The following is a 21,470-nucleotide window of genomic DNA, read 5'->3' as shown; positions in this document are numbered from 1 at the left end:
AATACTTTCAACTATCGTCAACTATAATAAATAAAAGTAATAGCCATCCACTTGTCCTTACCATTAATTGTGGTAAATTTTCTATATTATATATTGTTCTCTAATATACGAAATGCGTTGTATATCATTGTATATATTATAATTTTAATTTACCGCAATTAATGATATATATTATTACTTTTAAATATTCAATAAGAAGAAAAAAGATGATCTTATCTTATTGAATAACAAATGGAGAGATTCAAATATTGCATATTTGTGTGTAATTTGTAGAGCTATTTTTCCTTCCCCTTCTCTTTTGCAATATTATCAAAAATCTAAACGATTATTCTTGACAATGTGATAGCACTACTATTACTACCATAAATACACTTAAAAAGAACCCCGAATAAGATAAGAGAAAAAAGAAATATATTATCCCCTCTATGAATTTTTCTTTCTTTTGCTTTTTCCTGTTTTAAATGATTCCAATTCTGCTTGCTACATCAACAGCCTCCACATCAGGGGAAAGCTTTACAAATGCCTTCTTTCCATCCCCAAATGTATTAACAGTATTAACGTTAGCAACCTTGACATCATAAAGTTTGCTAACAGCATACTTAATCTGAGTCTTATTAGCTTTCTCGTTAACTAAAAATACAATAGTATTCAAAGTTTCGACCATCTTCATTGCAGATTCTGTAGTGATTGGTCTCTTAATAATATCATAGCAGTCCAAATTCTTTTGTGTTTTGATGGACTTTCTCTCGTACTTTGGATTTCTTTGTAATTTCAAAGTCTTTGGTCTGTAAAATTGAACTCTTGTTCTAATCTTTGTTGTTGAAGACCTTTTAGAGTTCTTTACTGCTTGAGCTGTCTTCTTGGCATTTGCCTTAGATGCGGATGTAGATGATGCTTTTGTGTTACCTAAAAATGTCAATAAATATTGTTAAAATTAAACGACTTGCAAATGGTTAATAATTCTTTTCAACTATAAATCAAATAACACAAAATGTACTTAAGAAAAAAATAAATAAATGTATTTTACCAGCTTCTTGATCATATTCCATTATTATCTTCCATTTGTATATTTCGTTCATTTAATTAATATCACTAGGGCAATGTAGATAAAATAAAGGGTTTATAGAAGTAAAAAACAGACTCTTTGTATCTATGGGTAGATGAGTCAAGAACAAAATGTGGATGATTTGTAGATGAAAAGAACCAACCATTCAACCAACATATATAATAAATATTAAATCAACCTACCTTTCTTTGCAGACATTTTCTTATTGATAATAATTAATATAAATATACTCAAAAAGATTTCCTGTTAAATAAACAAATTAAATCTTGATCTTTATTTGTTTATTAAATATTTAATCTTTGCTTTTTTTTTCCTTCTTTTCAGGCTTAACAAAATTTGAAATTTCAATTTTGTCAAATTTTAATTCCTTCTTGAATTATTATTTATATTAGTTTTATTTATTATTTATTTGCATTTTTACTTTACTATTATTTATTGAGACAGCTCTGGCCGCTCCTTCTATTATTATTTATGGGCGTCTCTTTTTGGCGGGCACTTGCCGATATCTTTTTAAAAATTTAAGAAAAGGCTGTGAAAATTGATTATAATAAATTTTGACAAATTGGCGGGCATAATTCTTAAAATTAAATATATATGAAGAGGCGGGCGCATGTATTTTTTTAAAAAAAAAATAATGGAATAATACAATAAAATAACTTAATTTTAGTCAACAAATAGATGATATTATTACTACCAGTAATCTAATACTTGGTTCAATCACTTTAAATAAATTGTCTATTAATGCTAATATATCAATAATAATAAAGCTTTTTAAAAATATTACACTAAGGTGTTTATATTCTTTTTTCTCTCTTTTCCCTTTCTTATCATAATGTTGTAGTGAAATTAAATGAATAATTTATCTTAGTGCTTTCAATCAAACTTTCCTCTTTTTGATAATTTCTGAACAGTATTGAATTGTTTGACTAATCTCGTTATGCTGAGCCCCATAATCTGTTTCTCCAGACAAATTCTTCAATGATGATCTATCATTTCCAGATTTAGTTCTCGTATTAAACAGGTTATTTATTTTAAGCGGTTGTGATTGTGATGATGGTAAAGTTGCACCAGTAACGGAACAAGGAGTGGAAGTAGATGGAGAATCACCTATATTATTACTAACTGAAGTTCGACTTCTTTCATCATTAAAATGAATATTCTCCATATCTGACTTATTTTTGATAGTATGCTTCAGAGTATCATCCTCCTTAATTGAATTACCAAATCCTTTTGTATTATCCACCTTTAAATTTCGATTTGATTTCTCTTGCTCATATTTTGACCTCATCCGAATCTCTTGACTAATCTTATTCGCCAAAATACGCTCCCCACTCTTCTCTGCTTGCTCTAAAGCTATCTGAAAACTTTTTGGAAAGTTAAACATTCTAATTACATCAAATGCTGGCTCTACTAATTGTTTTATCACCAATTTCATATACAACCTCATCAATAACTTCTCACGTTGTAGCTTATATTGCCTATACTGGTTTGAGTCTTTGTGACACGAAAATTCATCTACCATTGAAATATTACCTTGCATCAAATCTAATTTCATTCTTAATTCATCGATAATTTCCCAAGATATATTATTATTAGTAATACATTCATTCAAAGTCGGATCATTTTCTATTATATTCATCCACTGCCTTATTGAAGGTAATCCTAAAATTGGTATGTTAAAAGGTATCTTTATTGTTGAGTAATTCTGATTTGAATTATTCTTTGCCATTATTGGAATTGGATTATCCAATCCATCCGGTAATTTTAATACATTAAAATGATCCTCATTTACTCCCAAAATAAAATATTTACAGCTTGTACTTGACTCTAATGAACCAAAATTTGTTATTGGAATCCAATTCTCCTTTTGATTCTTCCACTGTCTTGATAGCATATATGTTTGGCCAGAAGTATCCTGTATTATTGGTACTCCTTTATTTGATATTCCACACCACTTTATAATGGTTTCTGGAGATATTGACATTATATCACTATATATTAATGTTTCTTGAGTAACATCCAAAAATAATATCTCGTATGTATTACATCTCCCAGATACTATCCCTTCCTGTATATTTCCTCCCAATCTTAACTTACTTCTCGGGGTATAAAATGGCTCTCTTTGTGTTACTACTAACAAATAACTATCATTTGATACACAACAAATTGGAGATCCAACCAACTTCGTCACTGAAACACTTATACCACTGTTTCTCCATATTCTTAAATACCTTAATGATGTAATTGCTGCTACAAAATCACGGTTACACGTCATACTTACCAAATCCTCCCCATTTAGTAAGGTCTTTGACCAACCTGACTTATCGCTCCTTCCCCATGTTCTCCAAATATTGTAATCAATGATTGACAAAACAACTGTCCCATTTTCCAATACTTTAGACTTTCTACCTAATAAATATCCATCCATACCTATACATGCCATATTATATCCTTTTGTATCATATACTCGTAATTTCTTTGGTCCATCCATTGAATTGTAACATTCCATATCTATTGAAGGTCTTCCCTCCTCATCTATAGAATAAGACACGTATCCTGACTGATTCCAACAATACAAAAATTCTCTATTCTCTTCATTCAGTGAATCCAAAGTTTCATTATCACCTGTATATCCAGGATGTACCGGAGGCTGGCTCTCATTACCATTATTTATTATCGATTTTAATTTCTCTATTCTATTCTTTAAATGTTCAATGTGTCTTCCAAATTCCCTCTTATCCCAGCTCTCATATTCATACTCATCATCATCATCTTCTTCAAAATCTAAATCATCGCCTTCAATCTCCCCACTCAAGCAATCTATTCCCTTTTGTTTTCGATCTCCACTTGAAACATTATCTTTATCTCTAACGTCCAAAGGATATTTTAACTCATCCACATCTTTAAATATATCATTATCACTCATCTCCTCCTCATCTGCAAGTTTCCTAAGCCCAGATCTACGTTGAATGTTTCTACCTTCAGGATAATCAACTTCTGATTTTCCTTTCCTTACCTTTCCACTCCTATTGGAATCAATCCTCTTACTCCCATATTCTTCTTCATCTACCTCTACATCATCCCAAAGTAAACTATAACCAGAGTTCTTCTCATCATTTTTTTCATCAAATCTTTTATATTTGCTTAATTTTTCAACAAGAAACTCATCATTTTGGCTAATTGGTTTATTCTCAACCAAATTTACTTTATTGTAAACTCCTAAATCTAATTGAAGTTTATTTAATATCAATTCTCCAGAACTTAATACCGTTGAAATATATAAAAAGTTTTGTTCTTTTTTTTCTTCATCCTCTTCATTAATCAATTCTCTACTCTTAATTAATAATAAATCCAAAGATATTGGAAATGATTCTTTCATACTTTTAATATTCAACATCAATGTTTTGAGTTCCTTAATTTCACTCACTCCCAATCCAAGTATATATATTTTCACTTCTCCTTGAAGAGATAAAGATACTAATATCCTCTTATCTTCATTATATTCTATTTCCTTTACTATGCATATATCTAATCCAAAGTTCTTCGTCCCAGTCTCTGAACTAAAGTACTTGATTTCTCTTTGATCTTCATTTACCGATATTACTCTAATTTCTGACTCTCCTGGTAAATAAATATATTCACCACAATTGCTCCATTCCAAAACAAGACAATTATATGGATCTTTAGGCTTTTTAGTCTTTTGAAGCAGAGACTTTTTAAATACTTGAGACTCAAATAAACGTTTACAGCTTCTTATCCCATCATCGCTCTTTTTATCTAACTCTCTCACTTCCAAACTTGATACTATTAATCTTCTGTTACTTGTAGAAACTGCAATTCTATCTCCTTTTTGATTCAATGAAAAGTTTATACCATCCTGAAAAGACTCATCATATCTTATTACATTGTATCCAACACTTGATTCAACACTAGTACTCATCAAGGCTCCATCGTCATATAAAACATAAATCATCCCATTCCTTTCTTTAATACATATTGGATATCCCATATGTTTCATCAATAGTCTTGAGGGTAAATTATTTAATGATGGATCGTCTAACCAAAATCCACTGCTTTCACTATCTTCTTCCATTTCCTGTGAATCACCGAACATTGTATTATAATAATGGTCGTAAATCTGTTCTTCAGTATCTTCTATGATTGATTCTTTTTTCTTTAATATTTTGGCTTTTGGAAAGTTATATAACCTCACACTTCCATTTGAAAATCCTATGCATACATAATCTTTTGAATACAAACAAGATGATATCTGCATAAAATCAAACTCTTCCTCTATTTTATTTTCTTGTGGGCACCATGTTCTACTATATAACTTCTTTTCATCAGAAAATTGTAATATCTCTATTGATGATGTCTCGTTTGTTTGAACAATTATTCTTAATTTGTCATCCACGGCTTTATTATAAGATAAAAATACTTGTCTTATTGAAATTCCTGAATACTTACTTTGAAAATCCCATTCTTGACTATCTTTTTCTTTGCTCAAACTCTTAATTTTGTTCACCATTTTTATTTAATGTATTTATATATATGTATATACACATAAATTCAATTATAACAATATAAATGTGTGAGTTTTATTCTGATTAATAACAACGTTTGAAATACTTGTTTTATTCTTATTATTTAGTATTTATTACTTTATGAATTCATTCGTTAAATTCTGAATATTTGAAATAATCTTTTCTTTTATTAAAGAAAGTGATTTACTTGTTGTCTGAAAATTAAAATATTTATTTAATCCTCTCGAGCTTTATTGTTAGTTTTATTCTTTATTATTATTATTTTTTTAAATTAATTTTCAAATATTTCCTCACACATGGAAAATTATTATGTATTTTTTTTCCGCTAATATCATCTGCTTTTTTATTGACTTGCCGGTATTACACGTAACTCTCATTATTGCATATACCGGAGTTTACTAACTAAAATACTGTCCACATGCAAGATTAAAATTATAATTAAAAATATAAAAAAGATGAATAGGAAATAATAATTTTAATACATTAAAATTAAAAAAAATTAAATATAAATATGCAATAAGTATTATCTACATTGTTAGGTCCTGAATTTGCATTTCAGAAGAGTGAGATTTGTAAAATGGTCCAATTTTAACGTATTCCTGTAGAGATGAGCTAAAATTAGGATCAGGAATACTATTAATAGCGTTTTGATCGTATTTTACCATCTGCTTAACAAGGTCATATTTTATATACAAAATATCCTTGTTTGAATCACTATTTGGATTCAATAAAAGATCCCTAATTTTATTATTTGAAATCAAGCTTGATGTTATGTTTGAAAAATGAGGTATCATTAACGTTAGAATTCTGTAAATTAGCGTTCTATTTTCAGGGAAAGGCTTTGAAATTATATCAGAAATAACTAAAGGCAAAAGATGAGTTTCAATGCTTTGTTTCAATCCAAAGCTCGTATTTACTTGATTAAGTTTTTCTTTTATATCTTTGCTTTCAAAGAAAGTTACCCAAGAGTTCAAGCTAGAAAGAGAAATCTCTGATTTTGAATTCGAAACGAGCTTGAGCATTATCTGAAAAGATTCTTCCCAAACATTCATTAGATTTTGAAAACTTATTAAACTAGAAGCAAATAGTCCCCAACAATTTATTGCACAGACAGATTTTAAATGATCTTCACTACAACTTATGCTATTATAAGACCCCATGAACTCCTTGAAAGTTTTAACTAATGAATTCCCTGACATTGTAAGTATTTTTTGTGACAATTCTGGATTACTATTTGCCATCTTCGACAATAAATACATTATTGACATTTTTATTTCATCATCAAACATTGGATTATTAAGATCATCAATTAATAGTTCTGGAGTTGAATTGTTTATTATAAACTTCACTCCCCAACTATATTCACCCAAATCTTCTAATAATTTCATTGACACTAGCTTTAGTAATATATCTTCAGTAAAATACTCTTTTAAAGCTAGTGAGTAGAATTCACCTTTTTCTTGGCATTTATTAAATAGTTCCTCAGAAGCTGAACCTATTGATATATAAGTGTCAATAATTCTTAACCTCGTTTCATCTTTCAATGATTTAAAATTTTCCAATAACTTATTTATTAAATCTTGATCATATACATACTCTGGGTTGCTTTTTGAAATAAACTTTATTGTTTTCGATGCAGACTCACCTATTGATATATTTATATCTCTTAATAATAATCCCAATACTGAATAAAAACCTTTCTCACAAGCTTTTTTACATTTTACCTCATTCATAGAAAGCGAGTTCAAAATAAAAGCTACTAATAATCTAATACACTCAATTTGTGATCTTGATCCTTTCTCTAGCATTTCTTTAGCATTGGAAATATCAAAAATAGCGTCGTCCAGTACTCCTAATATAGTCAAACGCTTTAAAACCTCAGTAACCAGTGTAATATCATCCATACTATTTGAATTAAGTAACAATTCAAGCAAACCAACTACCGATATTACATTAGAGAGTTCACTATAAGATTCTTGACAAAGGGGAGAGGCTAGAAAAACCTGCAATTTCTTTTTTAAGTCATTATCCAAATTACTACCCATTTTAGAAAATGACTCCAAAAATTAAATCAGTTTCAACTTTCTTTTCTTTTTCCTAATTAATTGGAATATTTATATGCTTTTTTTTTTTCGAGACTGACATATTAACTTTGCGTGCGCCAGAATCATCTAAACGAATAAGAATAACAAATATAACCGATTAAGGCCACCTTAATACAACGTACATCCTAGGTGGTTAAACTTCCTCAATTTCGGCATCTTTATGTGAACTAAAACAACCTATGTTCTATTGTAGTCCTATCTCTAAGATTAATGGAACTTCAAGCTTACCCACTTAATATTGTTATATATTGTGGTGGGGAAAAAATTATTCACCTGTTTGAGTACTTATTCAGTCAGCCAGAAGTGAAAAATTCCGACTAGCATTATATTAAATTATTACTTTTCATACTCAAGCTAGTATTGCCAGGGTGAATTAACGAACAAGTGGTAATTGCAGCATGTCGTCTTAGATACAGGCGTTCACGTTCAAAATGAGTACTATCTAATTAGGATGTATTTAATATTAGTATTCATTCCAAATAAAATTAGGGATATTCTAATCTTCACTCCCTTAACATAAATGAGAAAGTAAGTCAATCAACAAAGGAATTTCAAATAAATAAATATATTTCGTAAAATATGACGGCCTTTACTTATTTTTTTTCGTTTCCTCTTGTTTTTATTAAATATTATCAATATATAGTATTTAAATGTATAAGGATTAATGTGAATCAAGTTTACCGCCAAAACATTTATTAATTTTTATTGTTTAGGCTGAAAAATGACAAACTACCGCCATAAATGATTTGTTGTCAAATTCTTGAATACTGTTGAAAATGAAGAAAAATATTAAAATAATTTCTATGGAATTACCACTATTTATTATGTTCACTTTCGCTTTTAAGATTTATGGAGTTTTGAAGGGCTAAGAAACTAATATAAATACACAAATACTTGCCCTTTTTAAAAAAATCCTCACACCACGACGTGAAAAATGTATTACTTGATTTTTTCATTATTTATTTGATAAATAATCCGGTATGATTATTTAAATATTCCACAGATAATAGGAACAGTGTCTAAAGAGCTATTATTTTTTTTTTTAAATTTTGTTTATTAACATTAGCTAAACAAGCACACCTGTAAATAATTACATTGACCTTCTTTAAATTTTTATTTTCTTCTCTTTCTTTTTAAAAGAGAAATAAATAATATTTAATATAAAAGAAGAATCATAAATTAAGTAGAAACTATCGCTGAATCCTTTCTATTTATTGTCAAGAATTGTTCTATATCATTTTCATACTGTTTAAAAAAAATTACAACTAGAAATTCTTATACTCGTATTGAATGTTATAAAAAACTTCAGCTCTAGGTACTCTGTTCTCGTATTACAGTTAATTACTCTTATTAACATTTTAAATATAACAATTTTCCACATACATTAATTCGAGAAGTGGCGGCAAAAGTCGTCATTTTGTAAATGGAATTGCATGCATGCAATATTTGCAATACAAACATGTGCCGATATGATTATGGAGATAAGTTGCATCAAATAAATATTGATATAAAATTTCGTTTGGAAAATTTAAAAAAATGGGGAAAGAAAGTACCATAGTAAAATTCTAATTTTTTTTTTAATAATTTAAAAGATAAATTCTTATATATAAATATTAATTAAAAATTATTTCTAAATATTGTGGAAAAAGTTTTGATGATGCGTTTTAAAATTAAAGTCAGTGAATTTTTAAAGCAAATATTGTTTCAAAAATCAAGCTGGAGAATTAAGACCATTTTGGTTTTAATGATTTTTAAGTCAATAGAAGGTAATGGAATAGAAAATTTAGTTACTCAAAATATAGCAAATAATAAATCTAATGTGGGAATTAAATACTTGAAAGAAAATCAAAATAGTGGAGATTTGTACAATTACAATTTAACAATGTTAATCAAACAAGAAGAGGATAGCGATTCAAATGGTGACAGAAACTACAATAAAGGATTTGGTGAGATCGTTAGGAGTAAAGGATTGTTAGGACTTGGTAACGGAGTCTTGAATGATACTATTCAAACAGAAAGCTCACTCATTCTAAATCCAGAATTTGCCTTAAGTCATGAAAATATCCTAAACATGACTGATTGCAAAAATAACACAATATATCAGCCTTTAAATATAAGAAGAATGGCAGAGTACGAGCTAATACATAGAGATCAAATAGTTTTTAGACCTATTAGTTATCATCAATTTGATGTGATACCACAAGTCATACATCAAATACCCCAAAATCAGTATCCAATGTTTAGAAGTGGATATTTAGGTTATCCATATAATCCAATTAATTATTACCGTTCTCCATATATAACTACTGTTAAGAAGAACAATACAAGAAGGATTTTAAGTGAAGATTTAGATAGTATTATGCAAAATGGGTACAAGGTTGAGTACGAAATAATGGAGTTTTTGAATGGAAATAATAATTCAATATTTAATCACTAATGTACTATTAAACAAAGAAATGGAGTCAGTTTAATGTTAGTTTCAATAAGAGTAAGAGAAGAAGAGAAAAAAGAGAAAAAAAAATTAATGAAAAGATTAGATTATTTTACTAGTTAACGAGAAGGATGAGATTTTTTTTTCCTTCAATAAAATTCTTCAAAGATTTATGAGGGAATAATGGATATCAATTCATTGTAAGTAATCGCAAAGTTTTAAATTTAACGAGAGAAAAAATTAATTTTTGAATAATTCCAAAAATATTCAAAAATAATCAAAAACAGGTATACTGCCGGCAAACATGGAAGTGGGGTACCATTAATGGATTGAAAAGTAAGATTTAAGGAATTCAGCTGAAAAATAAATACAGTTTTACTTTTAAATCTAGCTGAGGAGTTAATAGACATGGAGCTGACGTTGGATGATTACTTTTCAAGCTGTAAGAGGAAGAAGTTGCAAAATAATAAAAAAGCTGATTCAACTGTTCAAATAAACAAAAATGAGAAGAGTAAGGTAAATTATTATGACGAAACTGAAGGCTGTGAAATAAAGGTGAAAAAAACTTCAAAAAGATCTAGGTTACATAAAGTACTAAGCAATGATGAGGAAGAATATGTGGGGGAAGAAGAAGCTTTGAAAAGCCCTGCGAGTAGAAGAAAGAAAGATGCACCAGTTAAGGCTGAAAAACAAAGCTCACCTAAGAGAGGTAAATCATCTTCATCAAAATCGAGCCTAAATTTGCAAGTAGATAAAACAAGCTCCGAATCTCAGAATGATGAAGAATTAATTGGTCCTTTTAATGGAATGAGTATAGTTGTTACCGGTACTTTTAATAATAATTCTCGACAAGAAATAGAGGATTTTGTAAAGATTTTGGGAGGCAAATTGACCTCAGCTGTGAGTGGCAGAACTTCATACTTAATAGCAGGTGGTTCTTTGGAAGACGGAAGGTCAATTGAAGAAGGTAGTAAATACCGTAATGCCAAGTCAAAAGGTGTAAAAATTCTCAGCGAAGATGAATTTATTGAGATTTATACAAATTATAAACAAAAGGAGGCCAAATATGACAGCCAATCTCCTAATCGGAAAGCTCATGGAGTAGTCAGATGTGAGGTACAGAGAAATAATTATCATATAAATAGTAGTAACGTTGATGAAAATAGTTCATTGTGGACAGACAGACACAAACCAGAGTCTCTTGACCAAGTATTGGGTAACGGCGAGGTAATTAAGAAATTACAAACTTGGCTTTCTGACTGGAAATCAGTAGTAATAGAAGGTAACAAGAAAGCTCCGCCTAAAGCTTCATTTTCTCCAGGTAGCAGATTTCCTCAAGTTGAAAATATTAATGCTAGAGCTGCTTTAATAAGTGGCCCTCCAGGTATAGGAAAGTCTACAGTAGCTTCTCTAATTGCGAAAAAGTGTGGATATATTCCAATAGAGATGAATGCTAGTGATGATAGAACAAAAGAAATCATTGAAAATCTATCAGAGAGCGCTATTGGTGGGTTTTCTCTCTCAACTTTTGCTAGGAAATTTTCATCCAATGGCCAATTTGGGGAAGAAGGTGGGCTAAATACTAATATGATATTGATAATGGACGAGATGGATGGATTGGGAGGAAGCGACAGAGGAGGAGCAGCCGCCCTTGGGAGGCTGATTCAGAAGACTAGGTGGCCAATAATATGCATATGCAATGATAGAATGAATGAAAAAGTACGTAATTTGGCTCCAAAGTGCTATGACTTGAGATTTAATCGTCCATCAAAAGTTCAGATCATTAAAAGGATGCAGGAAATCGCTAATAAAGAGGGAATGAAGATTGAACCAAACGCAATTGAGCTGCTTTGTGAGTCAGTTGGAAATGACTTAAGGCAAATACTTAACGAATTGCAGTTATTATCTTTATCAAATTTAAATGTTCGTTTTTCCGATATAAAAACAGAAATATCAGGTCATTTAAAAGATGTTCAGGTTACTTTGGATGTGTTCTCAGCAACAAAAAAGCTTTTAACAACTAGTGAGTCGTCACACCTTTCAATCAATGAGAAGCTGGAGATTTTTTTCATAGATTTTGATTTAATGCCTCTTCTACTTGAGGAAAATTATATCTCAGCGTTATCTGTAAAGGGTGGAGGTGGATTTGGATCCTCAAACCAGCAGATGACCGCGACTCCTCAGGTAGTTGAGAGCATTCTTGAATCTGCAAACTTGTTTGTTGAGGCTGATGTATTTAACGCCAAGCTCAGAGCTGATAACGAATGGAGCTTACTTTCTGAAATTGCAATGAACTGTGCAGTTGCTCCAGGACTCTGCTCTGCAAATTCATTCTTAGCTAGGCCTGAATTCCCGAAGTGGCTTGGAAAGAACTCCACAACTAATAAAAATAAGAGACTTTTAAGCGAGCTTATGGCTATTATTACTATTGGAAGAAAAGGAAACTGCCCATCATCAAAAGGGCTAAGGCTTTCTGGATATCTTGATTTAATTTACTTTAAAGCTACAGCTCCTCTACTTAATAGCAAGATGGATACAAAAGATGCCATTGAAATGAGTATTTCATTCATGGACGAATATTGTCTCAATAGAAATCATTTGATCGAGCATATGTCATCATTAATGCTTAAAAACCAAACCAGAACTTATGATAAAGTGGACAGTAAGACAAAGTCTGCCATGACTAGAATGATCAATTCCACTACTCATGCAGTCAAATTTTCCATACAGTCCAAGAAAAATAAGTTTGAAGACTCCGTTGAGCCTTCAAGAAGAGGAGATGAAGATCGGGATGATGGAGAAGAAGATGAATTTGATGAGAATGACGATAATGATGACCAAGAAGAAGACTTTTCTAAGCTTTCAAAAGGCAAATCAAAAGCATTCAATGACCTCGGTTCGCTAATTAAGGTCAAGAAAAGCAAAACTACAGGGAAATCGATCAAAGAAACAAAGAAAAAAGCTAAATGTTAATAATAATTTACACAAAGCTTTGATATTTTGTAAGAGATTTTTAATTACCCTTTTATTTTTCTTGTATTTTTAAAAATATACTTAGTAATTACGTCATTTGGGGGTGTAGCCTGAAATCAGAATGCATGCGGAAGTTCCAAATTTTTGTGAGAATTTATTAAAAAAATATAATTAATAGAAGTAAACTAAGCAAACATAAGAAATCTTTTTTAATAGGGGGCCAGTTGGTGTTTGTTTATTTTCCAGTTTAATCAATATATTCTAGAGCACACATAAGGATTAATTAGAAAATACTTCACTCTATCAACGTCAAATCAAACATTTGTAAGAATAAATAGTATCTCCAGCCACCAAGCAGTTAATGGGTTCAGATTTTGAAACAATTGTCTAATTAACTCCAGCTACTGTTGAAAAAGTTAATTTTAGAAAATCTTTGTATCTGATTTAACATGTTAAATATAAGTACACGGAGTTAAAGCTAAGATAGAAAATTCCCAGGAGTCTCCAATTCTCTCTCACTCTAGTTCAAATTCGGAATAAAATCTTTAATATCAAGTAAGAAGTTTTCTAATTAAAATTCTGATAGAAATTCGTAATTTATTTTTATCCATTGATGACCTTCTAAGTACCATTTTTACATATATTATAATCTAGATCGTATGATTCACTCTTAGAAGCCTCAGTATCGGTACCCTCTTCAGTAGTTGAAGATGCTAACTGAACTGCGAATTCTTGACTTCCAGATGAGCTTTTTAAACACGCGTCTTCTGACGCAGAATTAGGCTCTAATAATGAATTAGAACGAATACTCCTAATAGATGGAAGTGATCTCTTTTCTGAAGAATGAATTATGTCATATACTGAATTATAATATTGAGACATTGATACAAGTTCTTCGCCAATTTCATTATTAAAGTACTTGATAATATCTTGAACAAATTGCTCTTTGCAGTATTTAGAACATCTATGCCTGCAGTTCTCATAAACAATAATCTTTGTTTTTGGTACATATTCATTTAAAATAGCAATAGCAGAAGAAAGAGGGCATAATTTGTCCTCAGCTCCCCAGAAAAAAAGAGTTGGTACGTCGACTTTACTAAATTCTCGGTAAATTTCTACATTATTCCACAAATTAATTCCCAAAAACAGTTGTAAAGATGTCAAAAGTATTTGTTTGCAATAGTGTTTTGCTCTAAAGTCAAGCTTTGGAGAGGAGAGATTCTCGGAAGGAGGGTCCATGAATTGATAACATCCCCAAACTGGCGAGTATATATTGGCAAGAAACTGAAGTGGATAATTAATAACAGAATATTGCAAATAAGGTGCCACTTTCTTTTTTAATAAGCCAGGGGGAGCATCCAAAACTAGCTTACTGATGTGTTTTGGATATCTCTGAGCAATCCTCATTGCTACAAATCCACCTAAAGACGTACCTATTACATGCAACCTTGGCACGAAGTTACTTGAATGTAGTTCTTCCTCAGAAATGTCAGTTACATTATAGAGACCTAATTTCTCAAGTATTTCCATTGTTTGGTCAACATAATCATCCACAGAATAATATCCAAAATTCTTAAATTGAGACAAACCGTGTCCAAACAAATCAAATCTCAAAGCTCTATAACCATTCTTGGCTAAATTCTTGGAAATGCTTGAACAGTCCGAAATTGTTCCCATAAAACAATGAAGACATACAGAAATTGGCCCATTTTCATTCTCCTGATGTAACTGGTAGTTAACTGTTCCACGTGACAATTGAATTCTGGAGCCTTCTTCAAAGTAAAAGTGGTCAGGAATGACTTTTTGCTCTTCTCCATAAACTGTAAAGATACCTATGTAAGCAAAACTTAAAGTTGCAACAATGTATTTGAATAACCACATACTGTTTTTCTAATAGTTACTATATCTTACTTTAACCCTATAATTCAATTAATTTAACTTTTAACGGTATATTAATTCTATATTATATTTAACTCCCCCTTTTTGTTTATTATTTACCTTGTCCTCTATAATTCGATCCAGCGCCAAATATTGGCGCCACTTCTTTTTCTCGATTTCTATAGTGGGGTGGGTTCTAATTAATTATATGTTGGCGGGAAATAACTTAAAAAAACTAGAAAAGGGTTAATGCACTTTTTTTTCCCCTAAAGTAATTGCTTGTTATAGAACGGTATGTTATCTCAAATTTAATCCTTAGTGTGGTAATTCCAGAATTTATTCTGGTGCAGAATTAATAGTCAGACTTTACCACAGGAGGGGTTGGAAGAGGGGATAGAGGGGGGATAGCGAGTAGTATAAGAAAGATATTATGTTTCAGTGCTTCTCTATCAGATTGCTGCTAGAAAATCGGCTGTATAGAAATGTTTAACATTATGATAACAATATACTCCGAAGAATTCCAGCGTATCTCATTTCCAAATTGATTACTAGCCAAGTAGAGCTATTTTTGTCAAAATGTTCGTTTTTTTCGATTTCCATACTAATAATGCTAAAAGTAATTAGTGGGATACATAAGTGAATTTGGCGGGCACATGCGAAATTCTTTGTAATGAAAAATTAATAAATGAACTATTTGTTAGTGGATTACGGTATATATATAGGTATAACTAGGCATCTGTAGTGACAGTTTTCTGATTGATCAGGCACTCTAGTAGAGTAAAGGCTAAGTTCGGAAGAATAGAACTTGATATTAAAGTAGGTATAATATTATTATAGAGCGTTTGCAGAAGGAAATGGAGTCTAAGTATAAATTTGAGAAGGGGAAATTCACAGAAGGGCCAAATGGAAGAATAAATTACGTTTTGTCGTTTCCAAGTGTCGAGAAAGCAGCATATAATGGTCCTTTGGTGATATGTTTTCATGGGCTACTTAGCTCAATTTCGTCTTTCAAGCAGTTGGAAACTGAATGTTTAAAGTCAGGCTTAGCAGTATTGAGAATAGATATGCCTGGACACGGACTATCTTCTTGGAGTTATTTTGGGAAATTGACTACCGATGATTTTATTAAGCAAGTAGATACAGTCCTGGTAAATTTGGGTTTAGAAAAGTTATTTTTGTATTTGGTTGGGATTTCCATGGGAGGTTTGATGACTTTATGTTATGCAGGGGCTCATCCTGAGAAAGTGCTTAAGGTGGCTTCTTTATGTCCAGCTTGTTTTTGCAAGCCACTTTCAGCAATACAAAAAATGGTTTTAAAGAATATTCCAGGAGTTTTTAGATTCTTTGAAAATTCAATTCCATTATACTTGTTATTTAGTAGAGACAGTTTATTAGATGATTACTATGATCCTGAAAAGATTGACCCAAATGCTATTGATTTAAGGTATTTTAGGCACAGATATTATGGAAGACAATTGAGATCAACTTTTGGTAGAGTGGTAACAGGTTTTGATTTCTGGGAAAATGACCAAGCTCTTCAAGAATTTATGGATAAGTATATTTTAGTGAGGGGAATTACTGGAGTATGCTTTTTCCTGGGTCTGCATGATGAAATGGTTCCCGCTGATGTAATCATTCCAAAGCTTAAAAATATGATGCCAAAAGCAAGAGCAATAATCTACCAGAATTGCAAGCACCAGCTTTTAGAGGAGGGCCATAACATTGTTAATGATATAATTAACTATTTCGGTTCTAGTTCTGAGTTTGAATACTCTAAAATTGGTTTAGACATAGATTCTATTAGAATTCAAGATAATATTCAACAAAAGTAGAAAGAACTAGGTTTTGTATAGGAGAGATCAATAAAATTATAGATTATAGGATTCATTATCTCAAGACCTTTTCTCTATATGGTTGATAGTACAATAAAGATCTGCACAGCAAATATCTTTTATACCGTAATTGACATAAATTTTCGTCCTCATCCTTGCATATACTCAAGCCTATAAGTTTAATCGTCATAAAAAGCACCTTCTGGGGGCTGAGCCAATCTTCTATTGGAATTAGAGGCCATTTCATGTCTTAGTGCTATTAGAACATTCTCAATGTAAAAATTCCTCTGCCATTGCTTTAGTACAGCAAAGCTTGGACTGACAAATCCGTGCCCGTCCACACATCCCAACGAAATTTTTGTATTGAATTTGACAATAGGAGCCTCATCTGGGTAGTTTGGACCACATGAAACCGTTAGTGAGTATATTCTATTTTCAAAAGTAGTCTAATTAAGAAGTAGTAAGGAAATTAAACAAAATATAACAATTTCTGTAAACTTACATTTGGAGGACCAAAAATAGTACACGCCCAGGTACTTAAGGTAATATCATCATGTTGGTCCAGACCCCATGATACTCCATCAGTAGCTTGCCCTTTTTGACCTCTCTCTAGTTCATCGAGTAATCTAAAACTTCTTGGAACTACGACTTCATCCATTATGAAACAATTGATATACAATAAATTACTTTATTTACTTCTAAAATAGAATAAACTTTCAATATTTTTTTCCAATAAGCTATTTCCAAGTAGTGATTCCTGCCTTATTAATAAATAGCTAGAAGAAAAAAGGTTTTCTTAATTAAACAGGTACACACACACAAAAACTGATTTAAAAACTTTCGTGCTTTATTCTAATAGTTTGAACTCTCAATAATAACTATCTCCCACTTCAATTCCTCCTACTATAAGATTTTATCTATTACCAATATTTTCCTCCTCGATTATTACCAACAATAATTTTTTAAAATATTCCAAGCCCGCTCAACTGCCGGCGGCACTCTTGGCGCCAAAGTCTTTTAGAAGTAGCTCCTATATAAAAATAAATCAAGCTAAAGAAAAAGAGAGGTTGATGGAAATTTGATGAAAAAGTAAGAATAGTGTAGGCTAGATATTCATTTGGAGGCGATAGTATTAAGGTTAGAAAGTAGTAGGCGGGCACACATTGAAGAATTTAATAATAAATAAATTATTGAGCAAGCAGAGTGAAGGGCAAATATAGGAAAATAAGCAAAAAAAACTGTGGGGCGGGTGAATAGCTTGGCTTAGGCTTAAAGAGGCAAAGCGTTCTTTACATAAAATAAATAATAAAAAAAACAAAGTAGCAAGGAAATGGTTTGAGAGAAAGAATTGGAGTTTAAGATAATTAGAAGAGTTAGGAAGAGAGAATTCAAAGTAACATGACGTCTAACAAAGAAAATTTGTCAAATAATGAAGAGTCTGGTAAGGAGGGATTAAAAGAGGTGGAATCAATTCCGAATGTGGATATGATGGATTTAACAGAGGAAGATAAGATTTTGAAAGAGGAAATAGATGGGTTGGTTGAAAAGGTTGTCTCAGAGAAGGCTGAGTTTGATGTTTCTAAGTCCAGCTTAGAATCCCTTTCGAGCTTAATAAAGACATCTACTAGCGGAATGACATCGGTTCCAAAGGCTTTGAAGCTTTTGGGTATACATTACGAAAGCCTGAAAGAGTTTTGTGACTCCCAGGTTTCAAAGAAAGGCCAACTATCTGAACTTTCTTGCGAGATTATTTCGGTCTTATCAACCACCTTGGGGGATATGAAAGAGGGTAGAGCTTTAAAATATAGATTGCTTTCTGGAAACAAGAAAGGAATCTTGGACTGGGGCCAAGAGTATGTCAGAAATATTGTAGGTGAAATTACATTGGAGTATTCTGAAAGACAAACTAGACAAGATTTATCCGGAGCATCAGGCCAAGAACCAGATGTTTCAGATCTCCTTGAACTGGTTAAGATTATGGTTCCTTATCAGATTGAGAAGCACTGTGAGCTGGAGGCTATTGATTTGCTTTGTGAAGTTGAGCAAATGGAGACATTATTGGATTACCTAACCAAAATTGATGTTGAACAAATGGAGAGGATTGTATTATACTTGCAACAGCTTTCCCAATATGCCATATCAGCAGAAGAACATGATTTATATCTGAAGCTCTGCTTTGAGCTACTTTTGAGCTTTGGAAAGTACTCATGGGCTATTTCTGTAGCTCTTAAGTTAGATGGTCAGAATTGTAAGGAGAAGATATTTTCTGTAATAGATGATGTAATATCCTATGAATTAAAGAAGGACAAATTCAAGGGTAATGAAACCAATAATTCTAATGGCTCAAACTCACTGAGCATTTTCAGAGCTTCAGGATTGAGTATTCTAAAGCAGATCTTTTTCCAACTTGCTAAATTCTCAAGTAACATAGACTTGGAGGAGCTTAAAGCTCATTTGGTTAGCAGAGATTTCTGTAAAATCTATGGAGAATCTGAGCTATCGACAATTGAAGGAATCTTTTCCAATGAATACCTCAGCAAGTTTTATTTGTTCTTGGCAAAAGAATTGGAGGTTCTTGAGCCAAAGACTCCTGAAGAAATTTACAAGACTTATCTGGAAGATAACAGCAGATATTCTAGCAGATCAATGATGGTTTTGGATACAGCAAAACAGAATTTAGCATCTACATATGTGAATGCTTTAGTAAATGTTGGGTTCTGTAAGGATAAGCTGATTGGGGAGGATGATTCATCCTGGCTCTATAAGAATAAGGATTCTGGGAAGATGGCAGTAAGTGCCTCCTTGGGAGTGATTAATCTCTGGAATATTGATGAAGGTTTAGCTAACATTGATAAATTCCAGTGGAGTGATGATCCGTTTATTAAAGCTGGAGCTCTGATAGCTTTTGGATTAATTTCTATCAGAATCAAGAATGACTGTGATCCTTCTTTTGCTCTTTTATCTGAATATATCAGCTCTGGAGATGAGCCAATCCAAGGAATGGCTACTGATAGTAGTAAAGATGGAGGGGATGATGTAAAGATGGAGATAATAGGAGGCGAACCAGCAGGTAACTCAAATGATAATAAGATTTCAATAATCAAGACGGTAGTTCCAAATTATACTATTAGAATGGGCGCTATTTTAGGCCTTGGATATTCATATATTGGTACCTGCCGTGAAGATATCTTAGAGTTACTAATTCCAATCCTGATGGACCCTTTTTCAAGCTTAGAGTGCTCTGCTATTTCTGCTTTATCTTTAGGTCTTATCTTCTCAGGATCAGGAAACCAAAGCATTATTGAAGCTGTTTTGGACTTGCTTTTGACCATTGGATTCACTGGGGAAAGTATGGAGGACGGAGACTCCTCAGGCAGTGGTGAGGAAAAGAAGAAGTCTTCTGGAGATTCACAACTCGAGAGCAATTCTTTCTTGGATGATCCTCTAAGCATCCTTTATGGGTTGTGTCTAGGATTACTTTTCTTGGGAAAGCGGGAGGCTTGTGAAACAACTTTGGAGGCTCTTTCGGCTATAACTCATCCAATAGGGGCTCACTGCAGGCAAACTGTGGTTGGCTGTGCGTACACAGGATCAGGAGATGTACTTAAGATTCAAGAGATGCAGAGAGTTCTTGTCGAAGAGACCCTCGCAAAAGGAGGGAAGAAGCGACCCGAGGAGGAAGATCAAGTGGATGATGATGAGTCAGATATCTCGGTATTAGTCTGCGTGTTAAATATGGCACTAATAAGCCTAGGAGAGGAGATCGGATCTGAAATGTCTCTTAGGGCACTTGACAATGTTCTTCAGTACTCATCAGTTTTTATTAGGAGAGCCGTACCAATAAGTTTGGCTGCCCTTTCAATTGGAAACCCCAAGCCAGTATTAATAGACACAATTTCCAAGCTGACCCACGATTCCGATCCAGATGTTGCTCTAAATGCAATTTTTGCTCTTGGACTAATTTCAGCGGGGACAAATAACGCAAGAACTGCCAACTTACTGAGGCAGTTGGCCTCGTATTATGGAAAAGATAAGCACGCTCTATATGCAGTCAGAATCGCTCAAGGTTTTCTATATATGGGTAAAGGCCTCGTAACAGTGAATCCCTGCCACGCAAACAAACTTCTTTTAAACCCAATAAGTTTGGTTTCTATTATCACAACTCTTCACCTCGCTTTAAGATCCAGAACTATTCTTTTTGGCAACTATCACTACCTCTTACTTTCAATTGTACCTGCAATTACTCCCAGACATGTAGTCACAGTTGACACGTCATTGGCGCCAATCCAAACCCTGGTGCGTGTGGGGCAGATGGTAGATACAGTAGGACAAGCGGGGAATCCTAGAAAGATCACAGGGTTCCAGACACACAACACTCCAGTTCTTCTTGGGTTTAATGAGAGAGCAGAGTTGGCAACCGATGAATTTGTCCCGGCTTGTAGCGCTATTGAGGATATTGTAATTTTGGAGCGAAATCCAGACGTTGATAATAGCGGGACAAGTTCAAGTGATAAATAAAAGTAGATATTTATGCGCTGTGTACTTTTATTCGATATACACAAAAGACTTTGAGGAGGTTTGGAGTAAAGGTAGTTCTATTAAGATTAGTAACAAAAGATATTAGCGGTATTAAAAGATTTA

General features: G+C 32.2%; 9 protein-coding genes across 9 annotated transcripts; 4 read left to right on the top strand and 5 right to left on the bottom strand.

Annotated features, from left to right (window-relative positions):
• Positions 1–457: 457 nt before the first annotated feature.
• On the bottom strand, positions 458–1,264 carry ELE39_000472 (60S ribosomal L23A; the record flags this gene model as incomplete). The annotated part of the gene is made up of 2 exons (XM_067343521.1): positions 458–906; positions 1,249–1,264. 2 exons carry the CDS (start codon positions 1,262–1,264, stop codon positions 458–460), a joined length of 465 nt encoding a protein of 154 aa, XP_067202303.1.
• Positions 1,265–1,943: 679 nt separating this feature from the next.
• ELE39_000471 (WD40 repeat) lies at positions 1,944–5,594 on the bottom strand (the record flags this gene model as incomplete). The annotated part of the gene is made up of 1 exon (XM_067343520.1): positions 1,944–5,594. One exon carries the CDS (start codon positions 5,592–5,594, stop codon positions 1,944–1,946), a length of 3,651 nt encoding a protein of 1,216 aa, XP_067202302.1.
• Positions 5,595–6,137: 543 nt separating this feature from the next.
• Positions 6,138–7,655, bottom strand: ELE39_000470 (26S proteasome regulatory complex; the record flags this gene model as incomplete). Its single annotated transcript, XM_067343519.1, has 1 exon — positions 6,138–7,655. The coding sequence occupies one exon, from the start codon at positions 7,653–7,655 to the stop codon at positions 6,138–6,140; it is 1,518 nt and encodes a 505-aa protein (XP_067202301.1).
• A 1,717-nt stretch (positions 7,656–9,372) lies between these two features.
• On the top strand, positions 9,373–10,152 carry ELE39_000469 (uncharacterized protein; the record flags this gene model as incomplete). Its single annotated transcript, XM_067343518.1, has 1 exon — positions 9,373–10,152. The coding sequence occupies one exon, from the start codon at positions 9,373–9,375 to the stop codon at positions 10,150–10,152; it is 780 nt and encodes a 259-aa protein (XP_067202300.1).
• A 402-nt stretch (positions 10,153–10,554) lies between these two features.
• Positions 10,555–13,119, top strand: ELE39_000520 (DNA replication repC1; the record flags this gene model as incomplete). The annotated part of the gene is made up of 1 exon (XM_067343569.1): positions 10,555–13,119. One exon carries the CDS (start codon positions 10,555–10,557, stop codon positions 13,117–13,119), a length of 2,565 nt encoding a protein of 854 aa, XP_067202351.1.
• A 621-nt stretch (positions 13,120–13,740) lies between these two features.
• Positions 13,741–15,000, bottom strand: ELE39_000519 (hydrolase; the record flags this gene model as incomplete). Its single annotated transcript, XM_067343568.1, has 1 exon — positions 13,741–15,000. One exon carries the CDS (start codon positions 14,998–15,000, stop codon positions 13,741–13,743), a length of 1,260 nt encoding a protein of 419 aa, XP_067202350.1.
• An 851-nt stretch (positions 15,001–15,851) lies between these two features.
• Positions 15,852–16,829, top strand: ELE39_000518 (hydrolase; the record flags this gene model as incomplete). The annotated part of the gene is made up of 1 exon (XM_067343567.1): positions 15,852–16,829. The coding sequence occupies one exon, from the start codon at positions 15,852–15,854 to the stop codon at positions 16,827–16,829; it is 978 nt and encodes a 325-aa protein (XP_067202349.1).
• Positions 16,830–17,008: 179 nt separating this feature from the next.
• Positions 17,009–17,487, bottom strand: ELE39_000517 (ubiquitin-conjugating enzyme E2; the record flags this gene model as incomplete). Its single annotated transcript, XM_067343566.1, has 2 exons — positions 17,009–17,275; positions 17,332–17,487. The coding sequence occupies 2 exons, from the start codon at positions 17,485–17,487 to the stop codon at positions 17,009–17,011; spliced, it is 423 nt and encodes a 140-aa protein (XP_067202348.1).
• A 740-nt stretch (positions 17,488–18,227) lies between these two features.
• On the top strand, positions 18,228–21,347 carry ELE39_000512 (proteasome regulatory subunit S2 (RPN1); the record flags this gene model as incomplete). The annotated part of the gene is made up of 1 exon (XM_067343561.1): positions 18,228–21,347. The coding sequence occupies one exon, from the start codon at positions 18,228–18,230 to the stop codon at positions 21,345–21,347; it is 3,120 nt and encodes a 1,039-aa protein (XP_067202343.1).
• Positions 21,348–21,470: the final 123 nt, after the last annotated feature.

Source organism: Cryptosporidium sp. chipmunk genotype I (assembly GCF_004936735.1).
Source record: "Cryptosporidium sp. chipmunk genotype I strain 37763 chromosome Unknown contig_12, whole genome shotgun sequence".
Lineage (NCBI taxonomy): Eukaryota > Apicomplexa > Conoidasida > Eucoccidiorida > Cryptosporidiidae > Cryptosporidium > Cryptosporidium sp. chipmunk genotype I.
Note: the sequence above shows the minus strand (reverse complement) of the source record. Positions and strands in the feature narration are given on the sequence as shown.